Source organism: Solanum verrucosum, unplaced genomic scaffold (assembly GCF_900185275.1).
Source record: "Solanum verrucosum unplaced genomic scaffold, falcon-dt-bn FXZP01000214.1, whole genome shotgun sequence".
NCBI lineage: Eukaryota > Viridiplantae > Streptophyta > Magnoliopsida > Solanales > Solanaceae > Solanum > Solanum verrucosum.
Genome location: NW_026020059.1, coordinates 2,736,667 through 2,759,585, shown reverse-complemented (window position 1 = coordinate 2,759,585; position 22,919 = coordinate 2,736,667). Strand labels below are relative to the sequence as shown.

Here is a 22,919-nt window from a genome sequence, read left to right as displayed (position 1 = left end):
AGGTGGAAACTTGGATTGTCATTTTGCCCCTACACTATATTAAAATCTAATTAACTGTCTAAGTAAACAATAAAATTAATTAGAAGTCCTATTTATTTAAGTAAATACAAAAATTAATAAGAAATTCAGCTATTCAGCTATTGCACTTTAATTCTTTAGTTATGACATTATAAGTTTTCTTAGTTATTACTAATTATTGAAAATGTTATTCATACATTTTTACATTCTTTTGTTACAACATAATGAGTTCCGTCAATTATAGATCACACATGATTGAGTAAATTGAAAATCATTTACAAGAATATGAACAATATCTTTGTTGGTGTAAGGTAAACATGTTATTATATATATGATTTCACAGATTGAATATATTTTTATGTTTAATTTTAGTTTATCAATGAAAAAAAATTGAAAGTCAAATAACTATCTTTCATTTATGTACTTATTCAATCGAGAAGTCAATTATGAGAACCAACAACAAGAACATCATCTATTATGCACCTTATAAAATAAAAATTAATGTACATAAAAAAAAGTTCTAAAAATGAAATGTAGTTTTTAAAATATGTTCATATGACATCTAAAAAAATTTAATACAAATACTTTAATTTTTAAAATATATATACTATTAAGTTGGAATAACTAGTCCTTAATAAAATTGTACCTATTTAATAAGATTTTCTTAGTATATCAATTTACTTATTTAAATAAGGGTATTTTTTTTAATAATGGTTCAAATCACACACGGCCGAAATTATTGTTATCCACTTTAACTTTGCAGGAATCCTACAAGATAATAATAGCTCAATTGAATCACGCGCAATCTATTTACGCATCCTCTATCACTTCTTGCAAGATGCTTATGAAGAAGTTAGGGAATCCAGTGGTCCGCCATAACTTTCGCCAAGCCAAAAAAGTAGCAGACTTTTTGTGCAAAACGGGTACTAAGCTAACACCGTCCTCACAACCTACTATCATGTTCACTCCACCGGATCCAGTCGTAGCTCTAATCCAAGCAGACTAGTCAGGAATAGAAAGTACTAAACTAGTACTAAGGATTACTTGTAATTGTTGACACCCAATTCCGACCCTCCATGATAATAGTCGATTTCCTAGCACTACTAAAAAAACAGTGAATATCGACCTAAAAATTACCGACCTTAAATAGAAGTCGGTAATTTCCGACCTCCGGAGGTCGGTATTGTTAAAAAGAATAAAAAATAAAAAAAACGTTAGAAAACCGACTCCATATGAAAAATAAAGCGGGAAAATCAAATACCGACCTCTGGAGGTCGGAATTTTCCCCGAAAAAAATGAATTACAATAAAAACTGACCTCTTGATGTCGGTATTAAATAATTCAATAAATAACAATATATTTTTTCTCAATTAAATATAAAAAACAAAATTGAGGAATATTTTGAATTAACTTTATTTAAATCTTCTTCTGGAGGACGATTTTGTGTAAAATAAAAAACAAAAAAAATTATAATATCGACTTCCAAAAGTCGGTAAAATTAAATAGTATGTAATTAAATTAATTATCATTAAAATATTTATATAGTGACTTCCAGAAAATTTAAATTAATATTTCAATTAACTTTAAATAAATCATCCTCCGGATGACAGTTTTATACAGGTTCAAAATTAAATTAATATAAAATACTGACTTCCTTATGTCATTATTATTTAATTAACACGACTAATTTTTATTTATCTCACAATTTAATGTGATACCAACCTCATAAGGTTGATATTTTTTATTTAATCTAATTACTTTTAATAAAAGCAACATCTGGAGGTCAGTTTGTTTAAAATATTCCTATTAATCATAATTTTGCTATTGTGCATAATACTAAATTTTCATTTTACGAAATAGACAATAGAACATCGTAAAGTACTATACAAAGGAAGTTCTATCAAGATTTTTACGTTCGATCTTGAATGGATGTCAAGTGCATTGATCATACCGTAGGCAATGACATGTAAAGGATAATTCATCGGAGTATGAAATATGTTGATTATATACTCGTCGAGTAGTTTAACAAATCAAGTCTTATATATTAATGTTTCAGATATGAAATATATTATCAATTAAAGAAATACCGATGATCAATTTAAGGAGATTTATATATTACATTTTTGTGATATTGATAAACTTCTGTTGATCGATAAATTTAAATTTATCTAATTAGGAGGTATATATATATATTTTGTTGACACCAATTTTGACCGACTTATTCGATTAAATACGTATTTTTAAAACATATTATGAGTTTTAAAATCTTAATCGATTTTGTCTAAAATTATATATTATAGTATCGCTAATTTACAAAATTATCAATTATTATTATTATTATTAAATTATTATATTTATCGATAGTTAAACTCGAAACAACTACTTTATTTAAATGTTTTTAAATTTAGGTGTGTTTAATTTATATGAAAATACTTTAATATATGTAGTATTTTATTAATTGAATAGCATTTCCTTAATCTCCCCTTAAATCATTTAAATCATAATCTTTTTTGTTCAATTTGTTTAATTCATAGCCCTCTTCCTATCCAATTCTATTTCATGTTCAATTATGGCCATTTGGTTATTTCAATTATAGCCTATCAACACTTTTCAATTATAGCCTATCTGATTCAATTCAATTCTCAAAAGCCCCATCCTTTAATCTCAGCCATTCGTTCATCCAAATAACTACAAGATCAAATCTTGATCGTCCATAGCATTCAAATCAAAGGCTGAGATCAAATCTTCATTCTTATCATTTTTAAACAAAAAGAACCAAAACCCTAAGCCATCCTTCTTTCATCTTCCTCTCATCTCCTCCTCCCCTATCTCTCCCTCTCTTCTAAGCAGCGAACAGCGCCGGGACCAGCTCCGACCGGCGAGCCTCTTTCTCTCTTCTCCTCCGCTCCAGTGAGGACGACAACAACAAACAGCAGCTCCAGCTGCTCTGACCAGCGAGCGGCGAGCAGCCAACTCCGGCGAAGGCAAGGTAATCACCGGCGAACCCCATCGAAGACGACAACAACAACAGAGAGACCGTCGCATCTCCATTCCTCTCCTCTTTGGCGAAGTTCTAGTAATCCAGGTATTTGATTAATCATCATACATACATAACAGTACTTATAATAAAGCTAAATTGAATTTTACCAGGAATTTTACATGGTCCAACAATTTCTCGAACACGTCTGTAAATACCTCTAATATTAGAACTCTAAAACTATTCAAATTTATTTAAGCTCTAGTTATATGAGACTGGCAAAACTAGATATTCAAACTTGGGATGGAAGGAGAAACAATGTCCGTGAATGTAGATTTATTAGGAGTCTAGACTCTCTAGAGAAAAATTAACTCTCGACTCACTTGAGCCTTTATCTCAATATGAAACTGACACTCTGAAACAATAGAGTTCATTCCAACAATCTTTGTATGGAAACAAGAAGACATACTGATTCCCAAGTAATTTGTGACATTCATCAGTCATCTTACCCAAGAGTCAGTTGTATGGAAGTTAGTGAGCACTCTTCTGCATTTATTTTACGTAAAGACTGTCTTTGTTTGAAAGATATACAAACACACCACTGGATAAAACAAACAAGAAACCTCAGAATTAACAAGTGGAGCTTAGGTATAAATAGCCATGTCCTATTGGAGAACCATTCAAGTCAACAAGGCAGAAGCAAAAACATTCAGTCACTCCTGCCAATGTTATGTATGCACATATGAAAATAGAAAGGCTGCATGAAGTAGTAGCATCAAGTCAAACCATTTTACCTTTGAAGTATGGAAACCACTAACATGCGCACATAGATAAGGACTCAACTTTTGACCTCCTCGAGCGCACAACATTTCAGAAACTAATTTGAGCATGCTCCCATAAAAAAGAGACCTTTAATCAATAAGACAGTATTAGTTATCTATAATGTGTTTAAATTTTTAAAGTTCAAGTACAATTGTTTTCTATAATGTGTTTGTGTCCATCTAGTATTGATACTTAGCTTTAATTTTGTGATAATTTGTTTGTGTCCATTGAGGGTTGGCTTAGCTTTAAATTAGGTGATAATGTATTTGTTTAGCATAAGTACCAACACTAGTTGATCTTATTGATGACAAAATTGATTTTCTGGCAAAATCAATTTGTGTCCATCTAGTGTTGACACTTGAATTTAAATATAGAAATAATATATTTGTTAAGCATAAGTACCAACACTAGTTGATCCTATTGATGACAAAATTGATTTTCTTGCAAGATCGATTTGTGTCCATCTAGTGTTGACACTTGAATTTAAATTTAGAAATAATATATTTGTTAAGCATAAGTACCAACACTAGTTGATCCTATTGATGACAAAATTGATTTTCTTGCAAGATCGATTTGTGTCCATCTAGTGTTGATACAAAGCTTTAATTTAGGAATAATGTATTTGGCAGGCATAAGTACCAACACTAGTTGATCCTATTGATGACAAAATTGATTTTCTTGTAAGATCGATTTGTGTCCATCTAATGTTGATATTAAGCTTTAATTTCGGAATAATGTGTTTGTTAAACATAAGTACCCAACACTAGTTGATCCTATTGATGACAAAATTGATTTTCTTGCAAGATCGATTTGTGTCCATCTAGTGTTGATACAAAGCTTTAATTTAGGAATACTGTGTTTGATAAGCATAAGTACCAACACTAGTTGATCCTATTAGTTGGTGGATTTAATTGTTGGAATTAATTCAAAAGTAGTTATAGTTAATGTTGTTTAGTTGTTGAAATAAGTTCAAATAAAGTTTAATCAACCGCTAGCTAGTTTGACTCATTATTTAAAATGATGTGGTTTAGTTGGTAAATTTAGTTGTTGGAATTAAGTCAAAACTAGTTAGAGTTAAAAAGTTGTTTAGTTGTTGAAATAAATTCAAATAAATAATGTGGTTTAGTTGGTGGATTTAGTTGTTGGAATTAAGTCAAAACTAATTAGAGTTAATATTATTTAGTTGTTTAAATAAGTTCAAATAAACAATGTGGTTTAGTTGGTGGAATTAATTCAAAACTAGTTAGAATTAAAAAGTTGTTTAGTTGTTTAAATAAGTTCAAATAAATTATAATGTGGTTTAGTTGGTGGATTTAGTTGTTGGGATTAAGTCAAAACTAGTTAGAGTTGAAAGTTGTTTAGTTGTTGAAATAAGTTCAAATAAATAATGTGGTTTAGTTGGTGGAATTAATTCAAAACTAGTTAGAGTTAATGTTGTTTAAAAAAGTTCCAATAAATAATGTGGTTTAGTTGGTAGATTTAGTTGTTGGAATTAAGTCAAAACTAATTAGAGTTAAAGTTGTTTAGTTGTTTAAATAAGTTCAAATAAATAATTTTGTTTAGTTGGTGGAATTAATTCAAAACTAATTAGAGTTAATATTGTTTAGTTGTTTAAATAAGTTCAAATAAACAATGTGGTTTAGTTGGTGGATTTAAGTGAAAACTAGTTAGAGTTAAAAAGTTGTTTAGTTGTTTAAATAAGTTCAAATAAATAATGTGGTTTAGTTGGTGGGTTTAGTTGTTGGAATTAAGTGAAAGCTAGTTAGAGTTAAAGTTGTTTAGTTGTTGAAATAAGTTCAAATAAATAATGTGGTTTAGTTGGTGGAATTAATTCAAAACTAGTTAGAGTTAATGTTGTTTGGTTGTTTAAATAAGTTCAAATAAATAATGTGATTTAGTTGGTAGATTTAGTTGTTGGAATTAAGTCAAACCTAGTTAGAGTTAAAGTTGTTTAGTTGTTTGATCGTATTTTAGTTTATTTTGAAGTTGGATGAAGTTTATTTTGAAGAAGATTTATGTATATGTTGAAAAATATTGTGTTGGCAACTCTTTGGGCTATTTTGGTAGAAATATGCAAGTGGACAACTAAAATTGCAGCAATTTGCTGCCAGTTTTGTAGCAGAAAACCGACCTCTAGAGGTTAGAATCTCAAAAAAAATAAAAAAATAAAATAAACAATACTAACCTCCAGAGGTTGGAATATCAAAAGTAAAAAAATATAAAATATAAAATATAAAATGCCGACCTCCAACGGTCGAAATTTAAAAATTAAGAAAAATGACAATAAAAATATACTGACTTCCAGAGGTCGGAAATATTAAAAATTAAATTTTTAAAGATTAAAAATTAATTAATACAGACCTCTGAATGTCGATATTTCAAAATATAAGAAATAAATATTTTGACATCCAGAAGACGGAAATGATAAAAATAAAAATAAACAAATATATAAAAGTGACCTCAAGAAGTCAGAAAATAAAATAATGAATTTTCCGACTTAAAATTAAATCTGACCTTGATAGGTCGGTATTGAAAAGCGAACAAGCTTTTTCCGACCTAAGTTGGGAAGTCGGTATTTGGTCTGTATTTTAGGGAATACCGACTTTCGGAAGTCGGTATTTGTAGGACTCGTATTCACTATTTTTTTAGTAGTGGAGCTTCTTAATTTCCAAACAATTTAGAATAATTGGCCTTATAAAATTCAAATAATTTCAAGGTTATTTTAAGTAATTTCAGTCGGTTTTTTATAGTATTTTGAATAATAAATATATCTCATATAATTATATATGTAATTAGCAAGGCTTATGATTATTCGAAAATCATCTCAAAAGGATTTTATTTAAAATATTCAATTAAATTAATTAGGTTTAAAGTATATTTATAATTTTAAGTTTTTTTTGGTTTATTAGTTTATTTTGTTTTTATTCGTTGATTCAAGAAGCGTGTTTTTTTTGTTAATTTACCTTAGTTTAAATTATAGTTGATTTTTAAATTAATTAGTGTGTAATTAAGTTGATCATTTTATTTTGTTAAGATTAAGAAGCTCATAAATTAATTATATTAATTTGTCCTATTTGAATTCTTGCCGAATCTTCTAAATATTATATTTGGTGTAGTGATGACTCTTTCTTTTGACTTCTTTCAATCACATCTGTGAACTGCCCTTGTATTTGATAGTTCTAACCGGGTATGAAGCGCCCTACTTATCAAACTCTTTTTCGGGCTGAAAACCTCGGCTCATCAGACGGAGTCACTAAGACAAAGCCAATAAGAGTAGTACTAGATCTGACTGTACCTCGATCTCGGAACCAAGTCAAGAAGCCATACTAAAATTCCTCTATATTTAAATAAAGCTTAGATCCATTCATGGTCTATATAAAAGAGAAGTTAGTTATCCGGCATTGATATAATTTTTTAGCCGGACATAGTCACGACTTATAAATCGGAGAAGCAAAGAAAGTAAAAGAAAGAAAGTACCTTGGTAGCCAGAGGCCTAGCGAAATACTTGATTTATTAATATCCGGTACTCCGGCAAGCTTACAACTTCTAATAGAAGAGAGAAAGAAGGCGAGAGCAAGAAGGTTTCTGAAAAACCTGCCTCAATTAAAGAAAAATAGACTTATTTATAGGAAAAGAAAGCATCTTTGTACAGGATTCTGGCCCCCTATCTGGGTCCTGGTAACAGTGTATCTGCTGTTGAGCTACAGTGTTGCTACAGTAGCGCGGGCCTTTTATCGTCCCGTAGTGCTTATCTGCTAGAGCTTGTCCTTTAGTTTTGCCAAATAATCTTCGGCTTTCTTTAATGAAGATTCAGACTCATCTTCTTCATATGGTTGAGCTTCATGCATATCATCACTTGTTTCACTAAGCATTGACGAATCTGATTTGGCGTAATGGGTTATATTACTTAGCTGATTTTTCTTTACTTCTTCCAAATATTTATTAATCATTTCGGTTTGATCTTCCTCATCTTGATTAGAAATTTTTCTTGCCATATGACGCACCGAAGTATCAACCATGATTCCTTTTTGAGGAATTGTTTTATATTCCTGGACAGTTTTTGAAATTAAGTCTAGTAATTCTTGTCCATAGATTGCCTTTGATTGAGGGTCTTTCTTCATCAACTTGTCCCACAAGTTATTATAATAAGTCGGATATAAACCTGGAATTTGTTCTCCATCGGAATTCTGAGTGATATGAGAAGACAAGAGTTTGAGAGAGAACTCAGCTTGGTTGTTCCCACAAGCTCTTGGGATTTAAATAGCTAAGTATACATGTCCTCAAAAGGAAAGGAAATCAATACATTATCAATACAAATCAAGTTAGAGTAAATCTAGGAGTAAATCAAGCTACCTACTATATTTACACACATGCTATGGAATATTCCTAGAATTCTAACAGTGTCGTTCTATGCAATAGCATGGTTCTACTGAACCCAACATTTGGGCTCCACATTTAAATGGATCCAAGTTGTCCGAGTTATAACCTCTATCAACATGCATTACTGCAAATGAAAAGAACATCGTCAATTTGTCTTAATGAGCAACAAGACAGGTGAAATTACTGACAGCTCACTTCCAGATATAAGGTTCTGTCCTCTTTGGTATTTGTTGATACTCCTACTATTTTTCGGCTCATCAAGTCCAAAAGGATTAGCTTCTTGAAAGAAATATAATGAAGTATTGCATCTCACTTAGAAATTTTAGAGAGCTTTCAGATGGCCGCAAATAGACTCATGTAGCAGACCAAAAGCAGCATGCTGTTCTCCACAAGTCTTTTGTTTTAGAAAACCTACCTGTACAACTTAGGGAACTGTTTATTTTAGAGATATATCATTGTCATTTGAGGGTTTGAACTAACAGAAAGAGGTTTCAGTTCGTTCTGTCCTTTCCATTTAGGGTGCACGTTAAAATGTTCCCCAAAAGAAGCAGATCATGGACAATTAATCTAATTTAATAAGCCAATTGAATGACATGTTTGTCGTGAAGAGTTCCGCGCCACAATTATTTCCCCATGTGGAAGTGGCATATATATTGAGAGATCAACAACCATATAGCACTATGCACCAAACAAAACCTTCCACTAGAACACCATGTCCCGGTGATATATAACACCATATCTCTTTTCTGTTATTGTTTATAAATTCCTTTTCATGTGTACTGCAAGATGCACTTTCTTTTGTACTAATTGCCTCCCGAAAAAGATTAAAGAAATGCACATAATATTTTCTAAAAGAGAAAGGCACGGGGCTTTTTTCTTGTTCGGTATCCAACAATTTAAACAAGCAAATCTTCATTTAGTTTAGAATTCCATCTACTCCTATAAGTTTCAAGTTTGTGAAATCCTTCTATTCTCTTATAACCAAATTATATCTACCGCAACATGCTTTCTCACATTGTCTACTTTATGTTGCACTTCCAATAGGGATTTCAATGTTGATAACAAGAGTTTTTGTTATGACAGAGCAACCGAAACGAGTGAAAGGAACATACACCTGGAATATCATCTAGAAGAAAGCATTAGGTGGAGATACGGTTAATTACACGAGTGTACCCCATAAAAGCTAAATAAGTGAAAGCAATTACATGATCTAATTGAACTTTGATTGTATCTTTATAGGTTCAGACTATATGTAATTATCTTGACATCGGCAAACAAGGCACCATTCAACGATCAACACTGATCATTCCAGAAACTGCTCACTTCATTCGTTTGTGTATAATATTTAACTGAATAATATTGATATAATTTAACAAAAACTCTACACTCCAATGTCCTGCTATCAACTTGACTACATGACTCCGGAACCACGTGCAACACACATGTCGAGAGACTAGTCTTATTAAAATGTCTAAAAAACACAGATTGAGCAACTCTCTTCAGGTTTTCAACATACACCACTTGGGAACTGTATCATCAAAAATCCTAAATTAAATTTTCAATGAAGAAATAAATACCTGAAAATCGAATCAGAAGAGAGAATTCCAAGATGGGTGTCACTTCAAGAAGTATCGCATATGAGTTCAAAGGTTTTAAAGATAAAGTTAGCTTGCATTGACCATGATTTTATGACTTATGTTTTGTAACTCTTTTATGTCATGTTTTAGCTTAGTCAATTGCATGTCATGAAATGAAATGTCCCTTTTAGCATGTTTTAAATGTTTTATGCATGGTTATCATACTTGGTACAGTGTTTTGTACTAACGCATACTCTTGCCTACATTTTCCCAAATGTAGGTTCCGGCTCCGGCTGTCAGGGTACTGAGTTTCGTGGCTAGAGGTTGCTTTGAGATATTTTGAGGTTTTGGTGAGTCATCATGCTTCGAGGATGTACTATCATTGTTAAATAACGCTATAAAATAATAGTAATCAAAAATAAAATTTTAAAACATAATTAATAATTTTAATTTAATAAAATTAACTCTTAATAAAATTAATTTGTCTCATATAAAAATAAATAATATAATCCTTTTATGTAAACAGTTTTTGAGAGAGTAAAATTCATTCAATTAAATGAAAAAAATGATATAAAAAATAATTACTCAAATAACTTGATAATTAATTATATTAAAAATTATAATTTTTAAAACTATATAAATGTTTAGCACAATATTATTGGGCCCGTGCACTACCCTTTTACTAGTACTAGTATATATACACACAAAGGAGTGTTGAGCTCCCTTCTTAACACCAACATGAGTTGTGGTGATGAAAGTGCTTCATCCTTAATTAGAGATCTCGGGTTCGAGTCTTGGGTATGGAAAAAATCTTGTTGGGAGCGCTACCTCCGAATGGGCCCTGCAGAGCGCGATTCAGATTTAGTCACATTGGAGCTCCGGACACCGGGTGAGAAACAAAAAAAAAAAAGGCTCTCTTCTTAACTAGACTAGAGTTGGGGGTATTTTTGTTTTTTCATTTATATATACTTAATTGTACAGTCATGCTTTTAGATGGTACTTCACTTTCAAATTTCCGAAATCCCTAAACTGATAATCTGAAATCCCTACCTGAGACAGTAACTCCCATCTCTCAACTCTCTGTCGTCAGTTGTCACTCCTCACTCCACTTGGAATAATTAGTTACGACTTACGCCGCAACCCGTCGTCTCTTAGCTCGTTGCCTCTCAACTCTCATCTCTGACTCTTGCCGAGTGCTCGCAGCCCGCAAGGCTTCTCACTGGCCACTGCTCAGTGCTTGCTCGCGCCTCGCGCCTCGAAGGTCAGTGCTCATTGCGTCCCAACTCTCATCTGGAAATTTTTATTTTGATGGTAAATTAATAACGGAATCTAATAAACTTGTGGAAAACAACACGATTACACGAGTAGCAGTGTAGCACTCTAGAAGAGAAAAATATGTAAGCATTGTTAGAGACTCTTGAAATGAAACAACAAAAGAAATTGTTAGATACACATTAAGGGCAAAATCTGATGAAAACCCATGACAAGAATATGAAAAAAAAATGTATTGTGTCCTCTATTGTTTTTTTAATCATTGAATGCAAGTATGCAACTATGTGATTATTTGTGTGATTTGTGAACTGTAATGTACTGCGTCTTTCTGTAATTAAGTTGCAACTCTGTTGCCATTTGTGTTAAATAAGTATTCATGAAGTAGTGTTGATTCATGAGTGTCTAATGTCTATCATCTTTTAGAGTTTTAGTTACTGTTAGCTTATATCTGTAAGCATGCTTGTGGCTGTTTTCCGGTGCATTTGTATGTGGAGGATATCAAAGCATTTGATCCTAATGAGGCTTATGGTAAATTAGTGACTACTATCCATCCTTGTTAAGTATAAATAAATCAACTTCCTTTAATTTTTGCCACTGTTAATTAAATTTGGTTAAATCGAAAACCAAACTGAAATAAATCGAACCGAATCGAATTTATTTCAATTTGGTTTGGTTTCACATTTTTGCCAAACCGAAAACCGAACCGACCAACGCCCAGCCCTACCCTCAAAGCTTCTGTGCATCGCTGAAACAAAATCCCCAAAGTTCTCAGTTTTGTGACATCAGGTCCTATCTTTAGGTAGCTTTTCTTTCCTTTTGCACTTCTTCTTTTCTCCATGGCCTGCATATTTGTTTTTAGCATATGGGTCTTTGTTGGGTTTAACATTTTCTTTGGTAGATACTAGATAGAGGAATTTTCTTGGAAAAGGATGTTGGTCTTTACACAAAAGATCTGTATGCTTTCAGTTTTACTGGGATTGCCCTTATCTCCTTCTATGTGGTGCTTTATGACTCTTGAATGCTTAATTTCTGCTCTTTGATTTTGCCTTCTTCCTGTTTCATGTGTTATGTTTTCTGGCAGAAAAATAATTGGTCATTTTTATAGGTAAATGTCCTGTCTTTGACCTTCAATTATTACTAGCTCTTTCATTCAATATATCTCTTTGCAGAAGAAAAATCCTTTGTTATACTTGTTTTCTTCTTCAATTGTAAGATTATAGGGATTAATTCAAAGAGGTGGTGTTAGTGCGACCCAATTTGATTTTTATTTATTAGAAATCAAATCAATTAATACAATTTTAAAAATTTAAAAGTAAAATAATCAAAGAAAAAGCACATGGACAAACGAGGATGAGTTAGACGGACATGATATCTCGTGGAAAGATGTTGCTAATATGATTTACTCGTGGATTTTTATTCTGCGACACACCTATGTAGTCAGGATGTTTGATGATATGCCTCAAAGAATCAATTTTTCTTACAGGTATTCTACAACATACATATCTATGATCTTCACCAGGGAATAACATATACATCTATCATTCAGCAACATAAAAGATGTATTCCTACTTCTAGACTAGGTCTGTAATCTCTGTGCATGTGTGTATGCTGGTATGTCAATTTCTTTTTATGCTACAACTGTAAGCAAGAGTTCTTTTTATGCTACAACTGTAAGCAAGAGGTCTTTTTTATGCTACAACTGTAAGCAAAAGGTAATTGTGTTTGTTCTATCATTGAATATCTGAATGTTTTCGCATGTTGTTGCTTATCTTGAGTATCTAAGTTAGCAAGACATGATATTATAGCCAGTGTTAACTCCAAGGGGATTGGTAGCCAGCTGTTTCAGGGGCATTGTTGGTACTTAATAGTTCCAGCTGTTGTTGCCTTGAATAAAATCTTGAACTACCTTAATTAACTTATTTAATGGCCCTCAATACTGCTGTATATTTCACATTGGTATGTGGTTAGTTAATGTTTTAGTAGTTCAAGTTGGAAAAAAAGTTTTCATTATATAGCTATGGCTTTTTGTTTTTTTTTATCAAAGAGTCATTTTTTTGGGTGCTTGAATGGCATACAGGACAATCTGTTGCTACTGGTGTTCTTGTGCCTTTTTGACAATTGTTTCGATGAATTTGTTCAATTTCGCGTTGTTTCTCCTATGATGAGCTTCTTTTGATTGAGGAAATAAACTTGAAGATAATTTTTTTGGTGACTGGTTTGCCTTTTTCCCTATGTTGCTCGGACTCTTCTTCAAAAAATGTCAACAGGTGTGTGTCTGGTTCTCCAAATGTAGTATTTTTTTAGAATCCAACACGGGTGCGGCATCGAAAGTGAAGAGACCGTGCAACTTAGCTTTTTTCTTCCAAGATAAGCTATTCTTGATTGTGAGATAAGTTAAGAAAGACAATCTTTTTAATGGTTTAATGAAGTAGAATTGGTGTGTAGTAAATGAATGAACCAAATGCCATGGGACATGGTTCATCCAACTAGAGAAATAGTAGTAGACATATAATTTAGTGCACAAATATGTCTGTTCTGTCTATCTGACAGGAAAGATACTGCAAATGTTGTAGATTGATCATGTGGTAATTGGTTAAATACTTAAATTTGCTTAACAACATGAATAAATTGCTGAAATCGATATGCATTTCATATAAGTTGAACTGATGTGGTGAAAAGTACTCGATAATGGATGATTTCTATGTTACATGAACTAAAGTGTGAATTGCTTGGTTACAGTAAACAAAACTGAGCCACCAAAAAAGGTGGTTTTTTGAGTTTTGGGCTCATATTTTTTTAGACCCAGCATTACAGTTTGGCTAATGTTTGTTGAGCAGCCAAAGTTTGAGCATGGTTAGACCCAGCATTACAGTTTGGATACTAATGCAGGTTCTGCAAAGATCCTCTCCGAAGAATTCAGGATTAGCCACTGCATTGTTTATTGGAGTTTTAAGGCTACTGTATTCGGAGTCTCTACTTTCTTATCTTTGTCTGCTTTGTTTATTGGAGTTTTTTTTTGTGTGAGTTTGATATTAACAAGTTCCGATAGTAGTACTCTGCGCATAAAAAATCCATTTTTTTGGTTCTTGATTTGATTATTTCTATTGCAATTGATCATTATAAGTAGGTGCTTCTTTGTCATGACCCTCAACTAAGCATTTATCGCTACTTTATAAAGTATGTATGTTGACATGAAAGAAAGCCAGTCCTAAAGATAGACTGCTCCATTGATAGTTTTGGGTCATCAAGATAGACTGCTCCTTTTGCTCAAGTACAGAATTAACCTCTTGTTCCTGAATTCTTCTGCTATAGCTTCAGTGACAGATCTTTGCAAATTTCTGGTTATATGTGACTTGTGAGAGTGTAGTCACTCCTTTGTATACAAGATAATACAATGGATTATGTCAATAAGATAGTGAGAAGAATATATACATTGATCTTTGTTGTTAACAGTGACATCATTTAGGCCTCTAAATACATTAAACCCCCGTGCGTGCGTGCTTTGTACCTCTTTTTGAATGATATATTAAAGTTGCTAACTTTGGATTGATTTCTCTGGGAAATGTCAAAATTGCAGTGTCTATCAATCACACAAATAGATATTATATTCTTCATGTCATCATAATTTCTCATTACACTCGGTTGGTGATCCTCTTTGTCAGCCTCTTTTTATCTATTTGATTTTTCTTTCCCATTGCTTGCTCCCCAGATTGGGCCCATGCTCAGCACAGGAACCCCTCACATATTTTTGAAAAGGCAATAAACAATTTACATTTGGTTTTGCGGGAGAATCGAAGGAGTATGAGATACAATTTCGAGGAGGAGGATGGTGGCCGTCAATCTGAAGATGTGGAATGGCTACCCTTACAACACCACCCTGTCTTTTCTACTCCGCCGGACAGGGATAGGGATGGAGACAGAGCCTTGACAATGCCCAAAAATCTTTTAGCTTGGGACGGAGCTTCTCGTCTCTACTTTTGGGACTCTTACAAAACCTGTCTGCATCGACTCTCTGTTCGATTGGGCGAACCTGATCCTACTTCCCTCCTTGCAGCTTCTCCCTCTAAGGTAACTTCTTATGTACAAATCTCCATTCCATGTTTATGTTTTACTTTTCTTAGCAAACTGAACTTGACTGCTTGAATAGAGGAGGGTTATAACATTTTCAACAATCTACTTGTAACATATAGGGATTAGTTGATTCAAAGGTGACAACAATAGTTAACCTATACTGGTTTGACTGATTTCCAACTTCTATTGCACCTTTAACATGCATAGCCCTACACCCCCATTCCTCTATGATTAATAAATATTCAATTCAGCCCCAATGTTCAATCCACTTCTTTCATTCTTTCTCTTTCCTCCCTTATTTTAAAAACCCAAAAGAGGGAGAGACGGATTCATCACCAATATTTGAAGTGCATTGGTACTACTTCTACCTGATATCAAGCTACTAATTGTTCTAGCTATGTATTTGATGGTGCTGGTTGTTGCTTAGGTACTGCAAGCTGATGTGCAATTGAATTCTGAGGTTCAGCGAATTTCCATTAACAGAAATGGATCAGCACTTTTCCTAGTTGGCTTGGATGGTTTATACGTCATGTATCTCTATGGGAGGACTTCGACAAAAGAAAATACAATTATTTGCCGGTATAACTTCCTCATTTTGGTTTTGTATGGTTATGTTTTGCTTTGGACTCCAGTGTGTTTCAAACAATAGTGTTATTGTGATTTGCAACTATTTGTCATTTGAAATGTACATTCTCCTTTATCTTTGGAGTTCGGAAGCACCATATGTATTTAACCAGTCCTATGCACTTCTGTTCCTGGTTGCCTGGAGGAAATTATGAATTTTCTGGTATAGCTATCTGAAACCATCTTTCCATTTTAAAAAAAAATTCAATTTTGTATGTAGCATTTGTTTTTGAAAACTATTCTTGATCTTGCATCTCAGCATATGCAGTTTCCTCTTGGAATGGCTCCGTAAGCTACGTATTCTAGGATACCCAGCTTGTTGACTGCTGTTTACGATTATTGGCTTTTAATGAGAACTTTGTTTTTTTCTTTGCTTATTTATGTTTTTGGGATTTCTCATTCATCAAGAGACCTGTGAATCCGTAATTACATGCTAATATTTTCGTTAATTCAAGGGCAAGAGGCAGGTCAGAATTGTACGTGTCTGCAACGAGTAATGCCATCTGTTAGGATATCTCCTTGTTCTAGCATTGCTCATCAATGATGATATTGATATGAGGTCACACCTAAATGGCTCCTGAATCTTTGTAAAAACGGTTTTTGGGATTCTTGGGAAGAAATATTATATTTAAGAAGCACTTTGGGTGTGTTAGAAGCTCAAATATGGCAAGTAATTGCAAAATTTGGCTTTTCGGGTTTTCTGGTGGACTATAATAGGCTTATTTTCCTTGGTTTGAAATAGAAGTGTTTGAAAATATAAAATGATGGTATAGTTATCCTGATATGCCATAAATGAGCAGTAATGGATCTGTGCTAATGAGCAAGCCACTTTTCAATTGAATGGTCTGATGCATTTTGCATAAGCCATCTCTACTCTTTATGGCTGGAAATCTCAAGTAGCATATTCAATTACAATAATGGTGATACCAATTTTTCTTACTACTCCCAGACTCTCGTTTGTTACCCTTCTATGATCATTTTCCTTATGCCTTCGATTTGCTTTGAATATTCAGATGACATACTGTTCTCTATGATTTTTGGATTCTCTTTCTTCTTTCACCTTGGAAAAGCTACAATTTTCAAGAACTTGACAATAAAAAGGAAGAAGTTACTAGTTGTTAGCTAGGTAGATGGAGGAGAGAGAAAAGAACAACTTTGACAAGCCTTTTTGATCATCGACTACATCTCTAAACTCAAAACATTTGGGTGAGCATAGTTACCTTTATCAAAAAAAACATTTGGGTGAGCATAACCAAACTACCCAAGAAGTCAAGACTTTTCTAGAGGAGACATGTGCCAAGAAGGTGAAAATGTTCGATGAGTCAACTTTACACATTCATGAGGGATATTCCAATGATATCCAACAACCCAGATAGGGAGTCACCTAGGTTATCCTTTTCCATCTGTACACACTTTCTAGCTGTCCTTTTCTTGAATTTCTCATGATTCCTTGGTTGAATGAAGGAAGGCGAGAGTGACTCGTACTTCTCTCTAGAAGTCCATAAATTTAAGTCACAAATTTACAAGGAAGCCTTGACTTGGCCAACACTTGACGTAGAAGAAGTTTTAGAAGATTGAAGGTTGGTGAAGAAGAACCTAGCTAGTATGCAAATTTGCTTGGTTGGAGGTTTAATGAAATGGGTTGATTATTAGTCAACTCAATATATGATAAATTTGAGAAACAACAACAATGGATTTTATGTACTTTCTTTGCATGCAATTTTTGTACTTACCTCAAGCTCCTTTGGTCAATGTGGTAGGTGGGCATATGCTAAAAATATCGAAGTTGGTAAATCACTAGAGTTTTCGGTAGAATTAATTTTAGGGTGGGTGGGGGGAATGTGACTGCTTCCATTCTTTAAATAAAACTATATTTTTAAGGTGGTTGGGGTGAGGGGTGGGAGAGAATTTGACTACTTCCATTCATTCATTGAATGAAACTATCAATAAAGTCTTTACACTTTACACAATCTTTGTTCTCTAGCAAGTGAAATGTATCCTATTTTGGCTATTATTTTCTCCATTTCTATCTTCTCATATGTAATATGAGAAGAGGTTTTTAGCCTTATGGCCACCATTCAGACTAGTGCAATCAACAGTCAACGCAGGGACAAACTTATATGGAGACATAGCAGGGATGGATCCTACACAGTTAAAGCATGCTACCTTCAACAAAGCTCCAAGAAGACCGTAATTGATCAATGGCCATGGAAATTAATCTGGAGAACTAAGTTGCCACCTAAAGTTATTTGTTTCAGTTGGATTACTCTAAAAGACTCTTGCTTGACTCAGAATAATCTCATGAGGAGGAAATTCCAAATAGTCAACAGATGCTACATGTGCTTGTGCAACTCAGAATCTATTAATCACTTGTTCCTTCATTGCACAGTTGCAACAGGCCTATGGAACATGTTCTTCTCACTTTTTGGACTCACTTGGGTCATGCCAAGATCATTGAGAGAGGCTTTTGTGTGTTGGAGTTCTTGGAAAGTTGGGAAGTCCGTCAAGCATATCTGGTCTTTGGTTCCAGCCTGTATTTTGTGGTGCTTATGGACGGAGAGGAACAAAAGATGTTTTGATGGCACCCCAACTCCCATCTCTACCTTTAAAGCAAGATGTTTGATTACTCATTTTGGTTGGGTTAATCTCTCTCCTGTACTTAGTGTCGATTCTTTCCTAGAATTTATCAGCTCCATAGATCTCTGCTGTTAGCTGTTTAGATAGCTTTTTTTGCCTTTTTGGGAGCTGATATTTCTTCCTTTTGTAATCTGTGCATCTGCTTGATGCTTTGTTAATGACATTCTTCTTACTTCATCAAAAAAATAAAATAAAATAATATTCTGTTAGCTGGTTTCCTTAACAAATTGTATTTGTTTTTTTGCCACTTTGGTTTGTGGGGCTTACTTTCTCGCATAGCTATTTTTTCTTATTAAATCTAATAGTACTAGCTTGATTCTCAAGGTATAAATACTATGTTGCTCGGACTCTTCAAAAATGCCAACGGGTGCGTGTCGGATTCGCCAAAAGTAGTGTATTTTTGAAGAATCCGAGACGGGTGCGGCATCAAAAGTGAAGAGTCCGCGCAACTAAGGGTATAATAAACATGCAACAAGAATAAGGTTGTAATTTGGAAGGACTAAGATAATCAATCTTCGAGAAGAACAATTAAGGAGGTCCACCACCCAAGACACATGCTTCATAGGGAAGTATCAACTAGTAGAATTAGGCAGTGAAGTCAGGCTTGACAGGGAGAATAATTTTTCGAGAAAGAAAGCAATAGGAACATAGATGAAACTGGCCAACCTTTTGCCATCAATGATGGGTGAAGGGGAATGAAAAAGTGGGTGTGGAAACGATTCCTCAACTTTGGGGAGTTCTAGGGGATTCTTTTTGAAGAAAGGAAGATATGGTTGTAGAGTCGCTAATTGATATTTCAAAAGGCAAGAAGAGTTAGAGGAGATGAAAGGGGGGTGGGATACTAGGTTGGCCAAACCATGAGGAGGAAGAGGTAAAATTATAGTGTACGAAAGGAGATATGGGTGACTATGAGGAGAATGATGGAAGTGGAAAGGGGATGCTGTTGTAAGGATATATAAGCTATTGATATATAAAGATATTTTTTGCAAGGGGGTTGGGTGATAGAAACAAAAACAGCCATCATCCAAGTAGGTGTTAGAAAATTGGAGGTGAATCTACTACGCTTTCAAGAAACTACATTAATGGAGCTCATGACAAATGCAATAATGAGATATGTGTGTGTGTGTTTGTGGGGATGATGGTTAAGCACAACACATTAATGTCTAATAATATTGAGTGAGGGAAGTGCTTTATTATTATGGAATAAGAGCAAATGGAAAGCTCGAGTGGTGTAACTTAAGTGCCCTTGTTATTTCCTATACCGTTCAATTTGGTGATGGAAGTTTGAAATAAGATGATTGATGACACTGTGATAGGAGGTTATTTGAAGATTTTTTCAGTTTAACATACTAGTGCGTATGTGATGAAGATATTTTCTTGTTGTTTTCCTTGAATCAGACCTTCATATAATTCAAAGTAGTGTCAAAGTTGAAGATCAACACTAAAAATTAAGATCATTTCAGTGGACGAGGTGGACATGTTGACCACCTCATACAAGTGCTCAATTGCTGGTGGACAAGCTCGTGAGGCTTGGGGTAAGGGGTCCATTATTTTCTCTGTTGTACAATTTGATGATGGAAGTCTTAAGTAGGATGATAGATGAAGTTGTGACGGGAGGTTAGAGTTTCTCAGCCTTGATTAGTGAACATAGTTGCGTGATGGACTGATGGTCACACACCTATTATTTGCTGATGACATACCAGTGTATATCTAATGGGGATATATGTTAAGATATTTTCTAGTTGAGTTCCTTGAAATAGACCTTCATATAATTCCAAGTAGTGTTAAAGCTGAAGATCAACACTTAAAAAGTGATATCATTTTCGTGGATGAGGTGGACAATGTTGAACACCTAGCACAAGTGCAATTGTACGTATAAAACTCTCCATACCATATACCTAGGATTGCCATTGGGTGTTTCAAATTAGGGCAAGTTGTGTGAGATTCAGTAACTAAAAGATTTGAAAGGTGACTAGCAGGGTGACAAAAGAGACATTCATCAAAAGGGGGAAGGAAGCACTAGTCAAGAGCACAATATCAAGCATACCCACATATTACATATTTCTTTGCAGGCTCCATTTAGTATAGGGAAGTTGTAATGGCTTCAAAAGAATTTCTAATGGGACTCAACAGAAGGTACTCATCATTTTACCTAGTTAGTTGGGAGACCATAACCTCTTTGAGAGAGTAAGGAGATCCTGCAGTGAATGACTTTAGAGTTTCCAACAAGACACAGTTTCATAAATGGATAGGGTTATTTTTGAGGACCAGATATTATAGAAGGAGGTAATCAGAAGGAAATATGCTATTGTGGAAGGGGATGGAGGACTGGAAACATTAAATTGTCGTATGGATGCTATCCTTGGTGGAACAACCTAAAGGAATGAGAAGACTTCAGTAGCGTCGTTACATATATGGTAAGGGTGGTAGCAAAGTTAGCTTTTAAGGTCACTAGGGTTGTGAATGGACTGAACATGTTAAGGAGCCTCCCCAACTCATAGAATCTTGAGCCAAAATGAGATGACAGCGCAACAGATTTGAATGGCACAGGATAGGATAGTTCATTGGAACTTGAGATTTAAGAGGAATTTATAAGAATAAGAGATTGACGGATTTCAAACATTGGGAGAAATACTCTAGAAATAGAGCATTCATTCACTAGCTATCATGGAGGGGGAGGGTAAGAACTAAGAAGTGATGGTGCGTTCTTTGTAAAGTTATGCCACCACAAGCTTTTGTTGAAGGATGATTCAGTATTCCTATGGTGCCTAGAAAGGTGTGCTTTTAGTCTTGTTAGCAGCAATGGAGTAATTCTGTCAACTGAGAACACGTGTTACATGAGGAAGAGAATTATTACATGTGTTAGCCGGTGTTCTATTGATGGTTACACAAGCGACGATGTGGATCAACTAATGCTTGCATTAAGTTTTGCTGTTCATGACACCCCTTGGTGGTTTCTTTGTGCACCAGGCCACCTTGCCCAGGTGTCCGCATGTCTGCAATGGGTTATATCGAATTGGTTTGGAGTGCAACCGGTGATGCTTGGTTCCATAAAGGACATGTTATATATTTGGGTTTTTATTAGAAAGAAGAGAAGTCGGAGAGTATAGAATGTTGCCGCCTTAGTCATCACGTGGGAGTTGTGGAAAGAGAGAAATATGAACTGTTGAGGGGGTACGAAATAATTTTGCTATTTAAGAAATTGCCAATTGTTTTTAGTTAGTCTCTGGTGCACCTAGGAGGTTCCTTTTGTATAAAAGTTTGTCATTTTTTTAGAGAATTATACTCTTGTGTAGGTTCTTCTCCCTTTGATACACTGCTTATATATAGGAGTTAACTCACATTGATGATATTATGTACCTTATTAAAAAAAGATTAAATATATATTTTTCAAAGTATCTCTGGTTTAGTTTAATTTGTTTGTATTTTAATATCAAATAGAGGACTTTTATAGTCATTGAATGCAGGTTTTGTTGGCACCTCCTAACTTACATTCTGTTCTGTAAAGGGTAATATCAGGTAATGTCAAACGAAGAAGAGTCTCTTTCTATGATTCAAGAATATTTATTACTGTTATCCTTGAGTAAACCAGTCAGATTATCCTCTCACCTGTATTAGGAGATTAAAACAAAATAGACATGATAGCTACTTCTTCAGTACCAATATTTGAGGGTAATTATGTTGTTTTCTGACAATCAGTTGTGGTGCATTTGAAGTCACATTAAATGTGTTCATTTCCTGTTGCCGGTTACAGGACAGTTCTAGTTGGTTCAGAGATCTACTTTGACAGAAACAACTCAATACGCACGTTGAAGGTTTGTTGGCACCCTTACAGTGACACCCATCTTGGAATTCTCTCTTCTGATTCGGTTTTCAGGTACTTATTTCTTCATTGAAAATTTAATTTAGGATTTTTGATGATACAGTTCTCAAGTGGTGTATGTTGAAAACCTGAAGAGAGTTGCTCAATCTGTGTTTTTTAGACATTTTAATAAGACTAGTCTCTCGACATGTGTGTTGCACGTGGTTCCAGAGTCATGTAGTCAAGTTGATAGCAGGACATTGGAGTGTAGAGTTTTTGTTAAATTATATCAATATTATTCAGTTAAATATTATACACAAACGAATGAAGTGAGCAGTTTCTGGAATGATCAGTGTTGATCGTTGAATGGTGTCTTGTTTGCCGATGTCAAGATAATTACATATAGTCTGAACCTATAAAGATACAATCAAAGTTCAATTAGATCATGTAATTGCTTTTACTTATTTAGCTTTTATGGGGTACACTCATGTAATTAACCGTATCTCCACCTAATGCTTTCTTCTAGATGATATTCCAGGTGTATGTTCCTTTCACTCGTTTCGGTTGCTCTGTCATAACAAAAACTCTTGTTATCGACATTGAAATCCCTATTGGAAGTGCAACATAAAGTAGACAATGTGAGAAAGCATGTTGCGGTAGATATAATTTGGTTATAAGAGAATAGAAGGATTTCACAAACTTGAAACTTATAGGAGTAGATGGAATTCTAAACTAAATG

General features: G+C 34.0%; 1 protein-coding gene across 3 annotated transcripts in view; it reads left to right on the top strand.

Moving 5' to 3' along the window:
- Positions 1-14,736: 14,736 nt before the first annotated feature.
- The window catches only part of LOC125823291 (nuclear pore complex protein NUP88), a 41,239-nt gene continuing 33,056 nt past the window's right edge, over positions 14,737-22,919 (top strand). For 2 of the 3 annotated variants that reach the window (XM_049502684.1, XM_049502682.1), the window contains exons 1-3: positions 14,737-15,114; positions 15,545-15,696; positions 22,133-22,255. In XM_049502684.1, coding sequence (XP_049358641.1) covers positions 14,848-15,114; positions 15,545-15,696; positions 22,133-22,255 — 542 coding nt within the window. In that variant the 5' untranslated portion in view covers positions 14,737-14,847. Of the gene's footprint in view, positions 15,119-15,544; positions 15,697-22,132; positions 22,256-22,919 lie in introns of all 3 variants that reach the window. The other variant, XM_049502683.1, reaches the window with a different exon arrangement.